General features: G+C 38.3%; 1 protein-coding gene across 4 annotated transcripts; it reads left to right on the top strand.

The window, feature by feature from the left end:
- Nucleotides 1-2,662: 2,662 nt before the first annotated feature.
- On the top strand, nt 2,663-12,565 carry fastkd5 (FAST kinase domains 5). 4 transcript variants are annotated; one of them, XM_086051438.1, is made up of 3 exons: nt 8,255-8,404; nt 8,482-8,553; nt 9,961-12,565. In XM_086051438.1, the coding sequence occupies exon 3, from the start codon at nt 9,965-9,967 to the stop codon at nt 12,383-12,385; it is 2,421 nt and encodes an 806-aa protein (XP_085907564.1). In that variant the 5' UTR covers nt 8,255-8,404; nt 8,482-8,553; nt 9,961-9,964; the 3' UTR covers nt 12,386-12,565. The 4 variants fall into 4 exon arrangements, with proteins under 4 accessions (XP_085907562.1, XP_085907564.1, XP_085907563.1 ...); XM_086051436.1 differs by lacking the exons at nt 8,255-8,404; nt 8,482-8,553 and adding an exon at nt 2,663-3,154; XM_086051437.1 differs by lacking the exon at nt 8,255-8,404 and having other exon boundaries at nt 8,429-8,553.
- Nucleotides 12,566-14,574: the final 2,009 nt, after the last annotated feature.

Raw genomic sequence — 14,574 nt, 5'->3', positions numbered from 1 at the left:
ACTGTAGCTGTCACATATCTCTTTAGACAGCAGTTGACTGAATTGAGCTAAGAAGTGCACTTCCCTTTTTTTTTTTTTAAACAGATGAAGATTAACTATTAATTCCTCAAAATATAATTTTTAATCAATTACTTTATTAATCAATTGTGCAAACCACACACAAAAAAAAGTACTGCTGCGGTCTAAGCCACGTCATTTAATTGTACACAAGTAAAACTAAAATTATATTGTCGCCATTACCATAATGCTAACGAAACTACCGGTAATGCAAAATTGAGTGATTACAAACCAACCTGTGTACACTTGGAAGTGCATTGTGTACTTTGCAGCTTGTTTATAATATTCAGCTCAGAACATTACTTAATGTGACCTCCTCCTTCCGTCCCCAAGTTGCTTTTGATTCTTCCAAACTAAATTCAATCCTTGCTTTGTCAAAACCTACTTTTATCTTCCTTTCTGAACTCTTTCCTGCCTTCCTTCCCCCTCAGGCCTGTTTTCTTCATGACATGTTTTCCTTCATGACCTACCCCTTTCCTTCCCCCAGACCCATTTTATTCATGCATCCTTACTTTATATAGGATACTGTTAGTCTTGTGAGGTGAAATTGTCACAGCAGTAATATTCACAAATTTGTATTAAAATAGAAACAACCAATAAAGCAAAAATAAATACAAAGTGTGGCATTTAAGGAGGAATTCTAAACTATTTAGACGCAATTTAAATTAGAAAAATCATTACTTAAAACTAGAGATTGACCGGTGTTTTTTCAGGGTCGCCACCGATTATTAGTATTCAAGGAGGCTGATAACCGAAATTTGGAGCTGATATGCATTTTCAGGGAAAAAAAGGAAACTATTGGCGTCAAAATCTAAAAAACCTTTAAAACTCTTAACTTTGTTGAAACGTCCTTAAGCATATTTATTTTATTGAAGCATATTTATTGAACAATTTTTCACATTTGCATAATGTAGATTATTTTTTTATTATAAATGTTCACCAATGCAGGTTTGTTGTAAAATTGTAAAAAAAAAAAAAAAAAAAGGGGGGGGGCTCCCATGGTCATCAGCATGTCTTCAACAGTTAAATAAACAAATAGAAATGTTAAAATTTAATTTCTCTTTGTTTTGATTTCAAACACAAACAAAAAGTGTAGAGTGTTCCCAGGGTCAGTAGAATGTATTATAAAGTTAAATGAAAATTTAAATAAATCATTCGTTGAAGTTAACGTAGTTTTAATTTGATTTATTATCGGCCATCAGATTTTAAAAAAGGGTAAATACCAATAATCGTCAAAACACTGAATATGGGAGCCGATAATCGGTCTATCCCTACTTTCCTTCCTCCATTCCCTCACATCTGTTTTTTTCCATTTACACCCTTTTGTCACTTAAACATATTTTTCAACTTTCTTTCTATATGAGACATGCTTTTTCTTTCCTTACGGATCTCCTTCCTACCATGAGGAGTCTTTTCCCCCATCTTTTCTTCCTTGTCTTAAACTACTTTTCTGTCTTGCTTAACTCAGCACCTGTCAGTGTTCTAATTGTTTTTCAGAATTTTTCATACAGATTGCTTTTTATTTGATTTTGACTTTTTTTAAAATTCTATTACTTATTAGAGAAGGTTTGTTAGATTATATTACGTTTTTATTTAGGAAAATGCTTATTTTTCTTTAGTTTATATTAGTTTTAGTGGTAGTTTTTTATATGGAGAATTTATGGAGTGCAAATGAAAAGGTCACTAAAGTATTGTTCAATAAAAGTAAATTATAGTATCGCAACAACTGTTCTAGCCTTTCTTCTTCTGTACGGCCTTACGGTAATACCAAAATAAATACATTGAGCTCGTGTATAAAAATGACAAAGATTAAAACAAAGGACATTCTCACAATAATGAGTTAGTTTTACAAATGTAAGATGTAGTTTCAGTTTGCTATCCTTTTTTAAAAAACTATATTTTATTTTGTTAAAATATAACTATAATCTCTGCCTTCTGTTCTTGACTCGTATGTGCCGTTACTGGTACATGTTATATGGTTATTTAAGTGTATACCTCGCCTGGGACTGAAGCTTTATTCTACCCATCAGCCCATTCATTTGTTTCACTAAGGCTTAATTTGTAATGCAACCCTCAGAATTTGAAAGAAGTCTAGTGGTTTCTGGAAAATTGCCTTTGGGAGATTCTTGCAGATTTTCGACCATTAAGAACCTCAATCAAATCCAAGAGATAAACTGACTGAGAACACGAGCGGGTGGGAGAACAACACTTTGCACCCCTCCCCCCACGCACTAACATGGCGCCCACGAGTCCGCATAGGGAGCAACATGCATCCACCGGCTGGATGCAGTCAACAAGAACAATTGTGCGTCTACATTACACTAAACTCCGGCGAGCCTCCAACCACTACGATTTGATCACTTGGACAAGTGTAATCACCTCCACACATACAAACACGCTGCGGCTGCCTCCGCTCTCCACGACATACTCACCAAAACACACGGATATGCGGGCATGTGTTAGCCAAACACGTTGCTGTTATTTAAACCACAACTGTACTATTTTGGTGCAACTTACGAGGGCTGTTAGTTGGGGAAGTGAGGTTTTAAAACATGAGCGACGGTTCAAAAGACGCATTAAATTAGCTAGCTAGTTAGATAGATAGCCACCCCTCACCCCCCTTCTTCCATCATAGAGTTCGAATTATAACAGCTAACTTTGTGGTAAATACGCAACACGTAAAATAATGAGTGTTAAGCGTTGTTGCTTAGAGTGGTGTGGGGGGCTTAAACAAATGTTTAAATTTTATTTACATAAACGGCGAAGTAATGCAACGCTATTTTCGTGTTTGGCCATTAGCATTAGCCGCTAGCTGGCTAACAACGTAGCTCACGCGGCCTGCTTCAACCCCCCCATGTGCTGCCGCTTTGTTCCGGAGCCACTTTTTAAGTATCCGGCGGATAAACTCGCTCGATTTTTTAAGCGTTATCCGCCCAACACGTCGCCTACTACGGCTTTAAGCGAGCCGTAGGATTCGGTAAGCTACGGGAGGGGGTAAAGACGCAGGAAACACGCGAGGACCTCGCTAGCGAGCGGAGGAGCGAACGCAGAAAAAGCAACACATGCTTTTCAAATCTCCCTCACCCATGGAGGAGAGGTAACCATGCGCCGCGCACACACTACACTCCTTCCCGAAATGTGGAAAGTGGCCAATAAAGATCATTTCGGTCCGTTTGAGCAAAAATAAGATGTCGTTTAGACATCAAACAGTTGACTTTGTTTGCACGAGAACAAGGCTAACAACAGGTTTGTGCACGTAATAACACGCGTGGTGGACACACACTACTAGCTTACATTGGGGGAGGAAAAAAAAACATCCCTTGAACACTTACCGTTTACTCACTCTTCTGTAATCTAAAAGAAAGAAAAGAAAAGTGACGAAAAAGAAGTCTGAGACGCCACATAGAGAGAGGGGTAAAAGGAGCCAAGCACGACCATGTGCTCCCACTATGACGCTCGGCCGTGTGTTTGTGAATGGTAGTAAGATTGCGAAAGTGGCGCGAGTAGAACGGCTCCAGGTTTGAGCATGTGCTCGTTCAATGAAGGGCGGCTCCCGCTGGAGGCCACTGGAGCTCCAACTCGCTCATTAGCATAAATCAACCACTTCCTCTCCAAGCGCCGATCTCCATCAACACGACACCCCACTACACTCCATAGAAATACATTGAAGTATATAATAAAGACTCTTCAATTCAAAAGTTGATAAGGGTTTCAACTTCATGTATAAAATGCATTGTAATTCAGAACCGCCCAATAATACAAACAGTAATGCTGATTTTCACATTGAACTGGAATGACTAATAAAACATTTCTTAAATGGTACCAAAGCGTATTGTTGTCACACCAGGAAAAAAAAGTTCGATATCACGTTGACAAAGTGATACATTTCACATTGTAACGTACTAATACCTTCTTACAAATAAAGTAGGAAAATTATACGTAGGTACTATTCTGCCAAACTTTATCTTCAATTTCAGAGGATAATTTGTCTTGATCGTTTACCTTGTGAAATAATCCTTGAAACACTGGTTCACAGTTCACTTATTCAGGCAATGTCCTCATAGTAACACATTCTGGAAACATGTATCCCAATTTATTATGACTAGTAATACTGACTGACTACACTCTTCATTGGAAAAAAAATGTTGTTTGATATCTTCAATAATGATAGCAAAAACAAAAAAACAAACCCAAAAAGTCTTGGTTAGAAGTTTAATGATTATTCTTCAGAAATTTCACGTTCACAAAGCCAAACTTAGTCAATTGAAAACTGTTTTCTTAATTTTTGTGAAGGAAAGTAGACAGTAGACATAGTAGATATTCAACTGTGAAAACAAGAACACAGTTCAAACTGTTGCATTATGCCAGTCATTCTCAAATCTTTTACAGCAAGTACCACCTAAAAAAAAAAAATACTGAGCTCTCAAAGTACCAGCATAATGACCAACATTAAAATATAGTAGTGTAATCGGTCTAAGTGCTCATGGACATAATATTAATAATATTATTTCAAGTCACTGTGACTTTATGCACAGTTTGAGCATTAACACTAGTTAATATAGGAAAATGTCCTAAAAAAGTTAAATACAGCTGAACTGTACTTGACCAGTGATTCTTTAAGTACCACTAGATTGAGCCTGAGTACAACTAGTAGTACTAGTACCATACTGAGAATTACTGCTTCATGCTCTTCCTTTAATGGTTTTATTTAAAGCCCTCTGGCTTTTTTTTCCTTATCATTAATGTATTTCTTAATTATTTGATTGTCTATTTATGATCTGTTTGTTTTGTAAATTGAGTCTTTCAGTAAAGATTGTAAAAAAAAAAAAAAAAATCACGTTATCATGTAAAAAATGTGATAAGTTTGGATAACACATTCAGCAGAACAAAACAAAGCAATACCTTCCGGTTCGGGTCACTGGCGGAGTCCTTTTTGTGTCTTATGAATCAAACTTAGTAGCTAGCTACAGTACATAACTATGTTGCCCCTCTATAATACTGTAAAAAAAATACAATTTGCCACTATGCTGAATGTAGTAGGCCTTTTTTTTTCTCTTCTTTTTTTAATTAGCGGGAGCCCTGGCAATGTCTCTCTGAAACAAGCCGGCCGGTCTTATCTTGTGTTCCATAGCATAGAATGTTGTAAGACATCATCAACAGGCTCCAAAATATTAAGTGTTTCACTCTTTTCTCTTGTGCTATTACTTTTATTGTATTTGAGGATAGACTTGCATATTTTGAAAGTGATCATGCTTCTGGTCTCATTTTTGATCAAATATATTATAGAGCCATACGTGTTATTTGCTTTGCAAAGTAAGACAAAGCTGACAAAATGACACAAAAGCCAATATACAAAAAGTTCCCAAATATATTTTTTTCATACTAAAACAAACTCCTGTAATAATTTTTCAAAATTTCAGTTTGGATATTGATGAATTGTGGATGTTATTTTTATTTATTCATGTATAGTATTTATACAATATTTAATGTTGATGTTCACGCCAAACTGGAAAAAGTAATAAAACCGTTGAGTGATCCTTGGGATTTATTTTTCAAACCATATTAGTTGTGTTGAATTAAAATAGATGACATTTTCCAGATTCTAAAGTATTAATAAATAGGAGATTTTGTTTTGCGGTTTCTTAAATGAGACTAACATGCCAAAGCCCCCCCCCCCACCTAAAAAAAGCCACACATTTTTTCCTTGAGAAAACTATTGAAAATGCATACCTGTCAACTTGTACGTGTTCCCCGTATTTTATACGTTTTTTGATCATTTCAAATTGTGTACGCCGTATAACAATTTTTGTATGGGAAAAAAAAAAAAAATAAAAACTCGTTTTTTGTTAGACCGATCTCATCTTGCCCATTTCGGCTCTATTCCGGAGCGTCCGTTAGCGATTCCGACTGCAAATTTCGGCCGACTTTCACGAGCAAAGTTCCTCCAAGCCAACCCCCGCACGCCCCTGTTGAGCGATAAACACTGTGTACGATTATATATAGATATTGTGTAAGATTAAATCCAAAAATGTATGGGCAAATTACAACTTTTGTAAGATTCAGCACAGCCAGGTGTTGACAGGTATGAAACTGCTGTTTTTTGACCCCATATTTACTTTAACATGAACTAAAGCAATCCTTTATGTTAAATTGGATTACTTGGATTCTATTTTTAAATGTTGTTTAAATTTTATTACATTTCCCAATTCAAAGCATGCAGCAACATTTGACTGTTCTGCCAGCTTTTCGCTGATTGGCTGTTACCCACTGCACAAGGAACCAATCAGATGGTGCTGTGGGAGGGCCAATCTGCATTGGAGGTAGGGCCAGTTGAGCTGCACAGAGAGAGCGAGAGAGAGAGAGAGAACCATATGCCGCAGCCAAGCTGCAATAAACCATCTTTTAATTTACTGGCCTTAAAATGAAAAAAAAAAAAAAAAAGGCAGATGCCAATAATCGCCAAAATGCCAAATATCGGCCCCGATAATCGTCCCGGCCGATAATCGGTCTATCTCTAGTCCTGATTATGGTACACTTTTATGAAATGTGTTGCTCAAAATATTCTGTTTTGGTGTATATAGAAGCCCTCTGGATTGAGTACCATACCTTAAAAACTAGAATGAAATAAAATAGGTTGTTGTTTTATTGTCTGTTGTTGTAACATTTTGTTCTATATGTTTTTTTTTTTTTAATGAAGTTTATTTCCAATGAATTATGAGTTTGGCATCTTTTAGCTTGAAATAACAAAAAAGTAGCATGTTCACCAATACTTTACAGTTAAAATTGTGTTGGAGATGATCGTTTAACCCACATATGCTCATTTTGTTTGTCCAAGATATTCAATCAACAAATGGGAAAAATCAATTGAACTAAAGTTTTGGCCTGGGATTGGCTATGATTCTACAAACTTCTTATAGTAATTGATTTCATTTGTTTTAATATGAATTAATGACATATGTCACTGGTGATAAAGAATTAGAGGAGTCCCTGTCATAATTGCTCTTTCCCAAAATATCTTTACACTATACATTGGTGAGGCGGCACGGTGATCGACTGGTTAGCACGTCCGCTTCACAGTTCAGAGGTCGTGGGTTCGATCACGGCTCCGCCCTACCTGTGTGGAGTTTGCATGTTCTCCCCGTGCCTGCGTGGGTTTTCACTGGGTCCTCCGGTTTCCTACCACATTCCAAAAACATACAGTCGATTGTACTCTCTAAATTGCTCCTAGGTGTGATTGTGAGTGCGGATGTTTGTTTGTCTCTGTGTGCCCTGGCAACCAATTCAGGGTGTCCCCCTCCCACTGCCGGAAGACAGCTGGGATAGGCTCCAGCACGCCCGCGACCCTTGTGGAGGATAAGCGGTATAGATGTATGTTGGTGAATTATGAACAGCAAATTTAATGTTGTATTTTAATCGTATTAATAAAGAACTTTTACCAACAAGATCCAAAAAGTAAAAATATCATTGTCTATTAATGAATCAAAATAAATACAGTGATAGTCAAGGCCAGATTTGATCTCAGAACACTATATGAATAAAAGAATTACACCATTTTAATTATAAAACTAATTACGTTTGAATTTACTGTAAACAGAACATTACTTTCCTAATAATGTGAAAAGGATTAGGAGTAAAGAAAGTCATTAACCCAGTGTTTGTACTAGTTGCATCAAATTGTAAAATTTGCATTCATTTGTGAAGTATCACTGATTCCTGATAATAGTCATAGGCTCTTCACTACTATTAAATAATAATTGTAGTAAAGTAAAGTAAAGTATAGTAAAGTGAAGTAAAGTAGTAATTAAGTGTTTCTATATGTTTAAATAATAGCCAAACAATACTAAATTAGTACAACTGGTTAATCCGTCTTGATAGGGTACTTACTGTAAATGGTACTACAATATTTTAAAAACATCAGTAACTGAACAAAAAAACATCTTAATTGAATTTTCCTATGCATGGTATGTATTCAATATCTGATTGAAGGTCAACTGACAATTAATTAATATGACAATAAACGAAATTAATCATAATACATTATACGCAGGCGTTTTACATTTTTACTTTTACTGAATTTGCGTTTCGTCCTATTATGTTTGGCACTACCCAGTTTCCATAGGTCATACCGCACGGTTAAGGCCGCCTTCACCGGAAGTATTCATGACTTTCGAAATATTTCAAAAGAAGAACGCTTACGTTAATATACTTTCACTTTACCATCATAAACGATCAAGGAAAATACTGTTCGATAATTTATGACTATATATCTGCACCAAAGGGACATATGCCCCTTCTTAATCTTTGCTCATGATATTACTGGAACTGTTTGCATAGTTTTATTCTGAAGGTAAGTATTTCACGAGTTCCTGTTAATTCGGTTGGAGGAGATTGCACGGAACGCTAACCTTTTCCTATCTAAACTAGATAGGAATCTAAACTTCATGATTTCTTCACATCATTATCACCTCTCTACATTTTTGCGGCGAGGAGGTAAAGGTGAGTGTAGTGTGCCCTTATAAGAGCACTTGTTGAGGTCGTAATTTGACGGAAGATACACGTGAAGAAATGGGTGCTAATCGCACATTTACGAAGAGTATAACGATATCTCTCAGTCATTGGTGATTCATGTTTTTCCTTAATAATGGATGTAAAACCGTAAACATAATGCCGTTTGCATGGTCTGTAGTGTTATCGAATAATAATGTCATAGCAGGTCCAGTAATGAATAATATTATATGTGTATGGTGCATGCTCAGCTGTTCGTAGCAGAAATGACCCTCATATAGATTTACTTTACCTCATTTGATTGCCATTGTCAGTGAAATGTACATTCACAACCTGGATTTTTTTTTCGGTCCGAGGGTGTAACATGAAACTTAGATGGTAATACAAAAACGTGGTTATTATTATTATTGTTATTGTTATTATTATTTTTATTTTTTAAATTATTTTTAAAGATGGTAATAAAAGGTTTTCATGTAGTAAAACTAATAAAGCCGTAAGGGCATGACAATAACAAGTACGGTGAAATTTGTTTGTACTTCGTCGTTAAAATATAAATTAGTAATTAGAAATTAAATCTTTAAATAAAATGACAGTTTTATTTCCTCTTCATATGTGTGATACAGCAAATGCAGAACCAAATCATGACGACACGTTCTTATCAAATTATCATTTTTCCTTTCAGACTGTCTTGGGCAAGTATGGGCTAAGTTTTAAAATTTGGATGACTTGAAACAGAATCTGTTGAAAGTGTTTCCTTAAATAGGAGGTCAACCCAAAAAATGTTTCCCCAAGAATGTGTTGTATGCAGGCCCACTGGTTGAAACAAGGCATTCTGTTCAGGGCTCAGATAACAACCAATCATGTTTCAGCTTCAGTAAACAGGTGACATGAGCAACTGTGATGTCATTTTCAGTCAACAGAAGTGGCAAATAATGTGTCCTAATTAATTAGGCCGATAATGTATTAGTATTAGGAGAATAAGATGTGCGTATTACATGAGTAAAATCTACATTTTGAGAATACATTTGTAATGTAATAAGAATGAAATCATTGCAATGTAAAAATAGTGTTGTGTTTACTTAAGGACATTTTAGAATGTTGTCACGTTAAATTTTAGTTTTTAATTCGACAAACAATGATATAGTCAGTGTTTTACAACTTATTCTTGTAGCATATTGTGCATTTCAATTTTGTTTTGGTAATATAATTGTAGAACAATTACTTCATTCTTGTATTATGATTTCTTTCATAATTTGTCGTTGGTATTTTTGGTTGAGCTCCAAAAGTCCCTCGTAGTTTACACAATTACAATACATTGTGAATTTGTGATAAAATGTAATAAAGAAATATGTAAACAGTTACCTGTAAATTGTTGCATTTGTCTTTTTCATCTGGCAGATTCATGGCCGCCTGTGTGCTGTGTCGCTTGAGGCCGAGACTACGCTACTTAGCAGGTTTGAGAAAGGGTTTTGCTCACCGTGTTATTGGCAAACTTGATACCGAGCCGGATGAGCAGGACAAAAGTACGGATGCGTTGCAACATCCGGATGCACCTGTCCGTCGAGACTACAAGCTCCATTACAGCCCATCGTCATATCATCACCCTGTGGGAAAATCTTCCCTCTCCCACAGTCAAAGTGATATTGATGATAAAGAACTGTGTCCCCCCACCATTGCTCCTTCCTTCTGGCAGCAGCGCAATCGCTACAGCGTGAGCTCCTCGCGGCATCTCTCCAGCTCCAAAAACACTTTGCTTGACTTGGCCTTCAATAGAGGATCCGAACCCAACACACCGGTGCCGCTGCACCAAAGAATACCTGTGTCACCTGATGTTAAAGTTGATACTCGCGCCTTTCACAAGTGCCGTCCTGATTATTCATCCATAACGCTTGATCTTACCCAAAGACCTCCATCCATCAAATGGGAACAGGTAGTCCGATTGCTCCAGAAAGTGTCTGTCCTGAAAAGCAGAATGAAACCATCGGACATTTGTCATTGCTTTGTGGAGCTCAGCAACACTGACTCTGACAATGTATCATTAGTGAAGACTGACCAACGCTTTATCATGCTGCTTCGGTACTCAGTGGAGAACCTTCGCCTCTTTTCTCTACTTGAGATCCTGCATGTGCTGAGGTCATTCGTCTGGCTGGAAATGCCACATAGCCACAATGTTCTCGCGCTGTACGAGGCCGAGCTGAGTCGCCGCGCCGGCGACATGACTTTAGACCAGTTGCTGTTTGCCGCCGACTTGTGGCGCTGCATTGGCAGGAAAGTGCCTCAATTCCTAAAGCGACTTTACGCCTTAGTCAATTTGTATATGGGACAAGTAGGGCCTCCAGAGTTGGTCCAACTGTTGTACATCATGGGAGAAGGGAGAGAGTGCCCCAAAGTCCTAATCCAGCCCATAGAGCAGCTACTCATGCGACACTTAAAACAGCTACAGCCGGAGGAGGTTGGCGCTGTCTGCTTGGGCCTCTTCAAATCCCAAACGTCCCTTTCTGAGGCAGCAGTGAATCGCCTTGTCGATAAGGCGCACACTGTTGTCGGGGATATGAGTGACTTCGCAATGGTCAATGTGCTCAAATACCTGCGTTTCAGCTACATGACTCACAGGGCGTGGATGGAGGCTATGACGCATGAGGTGCCACGGCGAGCGTACAGGATGGGCGTCAAGGGACTGATGCATGTGGCGCTGGCTTGCTCGGCATTGCATTACCGCAACGACCGCATCCTCGTGGCGATCGCTGAGAGAATTCCATCACTGGTGCCACACTGCCGGAGTAAAGACTCATGTAAACTGTTGTGGGCATTTGGCACCTTAGGGTTCCTACCTGCTCAGGGCCCACGCTTTTACCAGAGTCTTACCGAGGCTCTTAGACAGAGAAAGGCTGAATTCCTCCGCTACCCAGAACACCTGCTCACTGGTCTTCTGGGCCTGGCCTTTGTCTCGCAGTTCCCAGAGGACCTGATCGAGTTAGCCCTGAGCCCGGACTTTGTCAGCTTAGCGCTTAAGTCGACGCAGCTGGAGCTGAAGAAAGACTTGTTCACCTTGGATGGAGCCGTGGCTCTGGAGATGCCTCGGTGGACCGGTCCTCGGCTGAGCTGCGAACTGAGAGAAGAGGTGAAGCAAATGTTGTGGACGTTTGTCCAATCGGACGTGTGCCAGAAGCTCGAGGTGAAGGAGGCAGAGGCTGCATTGCAAGAATTGCTGGGAGGGGACAAATTCGTCTGTAAAAGAATGATCCTGCCCCATATGCGATCCATCGACCTCGAAGTGCACCTCGACGCTACTGGTCAGCCTGTTCCTGTCATCGCAGAATCTCCAACAGCAGTTCAGAACAGTTCCTCCAAATGTGCTTCCAAGCAGGGTTGGGGGCGAATGAACATAGGAGTGAGTGTGACTGACAATCTCATTGCACAGCTTACAAATGCCAAGAACCTCCCGGGTCCAACAATCGCACTTCCTGAAGTTCAAACTCTTTCTGTTGTGAAGCCCGATGAAAGAGAAACATTGTTTAACACCGGGCTCAACCTGACAAGTGCCATCGCAGAAATGATCACCGCTCCCAGCGGCCACAGATCGGCTCCCGCAGACTCCGACACCATCGTTAAATTTGCCATCCAGGTGTCCAGCAGGAACCACTATTGCCGACAGTCACAGCAGCTACTGGGCCTTCACGCCATGAAGAGGCGGCAACTGAGGTTGGCCGGTTACAAAGTCGTAGAGCTTTACTATCACGAGTGGATTTCCATTTTAAGGAAAAGCAGGGCTGAGAAGATGGCCTACCTTCACTGCAAGCTGTACAACAGCCTGGAAGCTTGACCTCACACAGCTCCTGGACTTGAAAAAAAACGAATCGGATGCTTTACAAATTTACAGTGTGTCTACTAATGACGAGTATGTGCATAACACAGCAAAAATATATGTTCTATTGACTTTTGTGTATGTACTGTACATCGAAATAAAATGTGACATGTCCCAAAGTTTGTGTAACAAAAAGCATCCATCTTGTCATTGTCTTTGTCCACATAAGTCAAATTATTTGTTACATGTGTAGTGCCTTGCAAAATTATTCACCACATGTCTTCTTACTCATTTTACGACATTACAACCTCGAGAATTAACCATATCTTTATCTAAACTTTAATTGATGGATATACATAAAATTGTCTTAAATTTTATAGTAAGATTAGAAATAATGCATTTAAAGAACTTTGGAAAATAGAACCCTTAAAATGTGCCCAACTATGCAACCCCCCCCTAAAATCCATACTGTACCTACTTTGTAGAGCCACATTTTGCGCCAATCACGGCTCCAAGTTTATGGTAAGTTTTCCTTGATAGTTGAAGGATTTGATGGTGCTTTTTTAACCCAACCCTGACTGGCTCTTCTCGACCACTTTGTCCCTGACTTGTTTGGAGAGTAGCTTGGTCTTCATGGCTGTGTTAGCTGTGCCTTGTGTTGCAGCCTCTGGGATCTTTCAGAAAATGTGTGAAGATATTGAAAGATGGTGTAACACTAAGAATACACACAGGTGGAATTCATCTCAGAAATGTTTGACTTTTGAAGGTAAATGTGGAAGAGCGTTTTCAGGGCTCCATATTATGTATTAACATTACAATTTTAGTTTTTTTGTGTGTGTATTTTAAACACATCCTGTATATGTACTTCACGTTTCATTTCAAACCTCACACTATTCTGTGCATTTCCACCAAATTAAAATCGTAAAACAATAAATTAGAGAATTTAATGTAACGAAATAGGTTAAAAAAAAAAAGCCAAGTGGCTGAATACCTTTCAGGGCACTGTAAGGTGGTACGTATTGTATTACATTTATATCTATTTGAGAAGCAAGATTCGTTTTACAATAGACGTCATTAAATTATTTACATAACAAATGCTCGAAAAACAATCAACGTCCATAATGAAAGGCAGGGGGAAAAAAATAGTGTTCTTAAATCCTTGCTGTTTTTAGGATTGTTGCCACTAGAGGGTGCTCTCCAACAGGACAGTACACATGCATAAGCCAAGTTCCAGCACAAAACCTGCATCCTAACTTTTTTTTTTTTTGACAAGGTAGTGTGTTTATTATCTTTACTTTTTTGACGTTGCTAACGGCAACCACAATAAACATGACACAGTAAATTGATACCTCTACAGTTTTGAAATACATTTAAGTTAAACCCCAAATGATTCATTCCCTTTTCTGATTTCAAGTGACCTTTTTATTGGGACCATTGCTATGTTTTAGTTGTAAATGACACTAGAAAGTGGCAGAAGACATTAAATGGCGACTTTATGATTTACATTTTGTAATTTTGACAAGAAATTCCATGGTCAAAATTATTATATCCAATTAAATAGCAGACCGCTTTTCTAGATTAATATTTTAACTTGGAGCTCACAAACCATTTTTGAAACATGTAAGCTACTTCTCGAGTACTGTTTAATGCCAAGGGATTCCACGTTGATACACGCTTATGAAGTATTTAATTTTCTCGAATGTAGTGTTGCATTTAATGGAAATGATCATATATGAAGATGCAGATCAACAAAGATTTGAACAAGGTAGAAAACAGATAAATATCAATATGCAACACTTCTTTATTATAAATCTTTCCAAGTGTTTACATTTCCAATTCACTTCAATAACATTCTTGGGACGTCACAGTGTCCCCTCACAGCTGAGCTATTTTTAAGAACAGGTTCATGAGCTACTCATGTGGTCCTTCGGGGCTACCCGGTTCCAAGCACCATGTTGGTGACTCCTGTGTTAGATGTTACCCTGACCCTTCAAAATGCTGCAAAGCACAGGTGTTCCTAGTCAAGCTTTTGGGGTGCTAAATTGAATCTCAGCTACCGTAAAATTTGAGTGATTGTTAATTATTTATGTATTCACTTACTATATGGCCCTTTTAAACAAGCTACAAAATTGTATAACTATACACACTAGTGCTTGGTTGAAGGTAGTATTTTAACAACACTCTTGAACTCAAAGATGGGTTGTTCC

The sequence above is a fragment of the Filicampus tigris genome, chromosome 14, assembly GCF_054856515.1.
Source record: "Filicampus tigris isolate MCC_2025a chromosome 14, RoL_Ftig_1.0, whole genome shotgun sequence".
Lineage (NCBI taxonomy): Eukaryota > Metazoa > Chordata > Actinopteri > Syngnathiformes > Syngnathidae > Filicampus > Filicampus tigris.
Note: the sequence above shows the minus strand (reverse complement) of the source record. Positions and strands in the feature narration are given on the sequence as shown.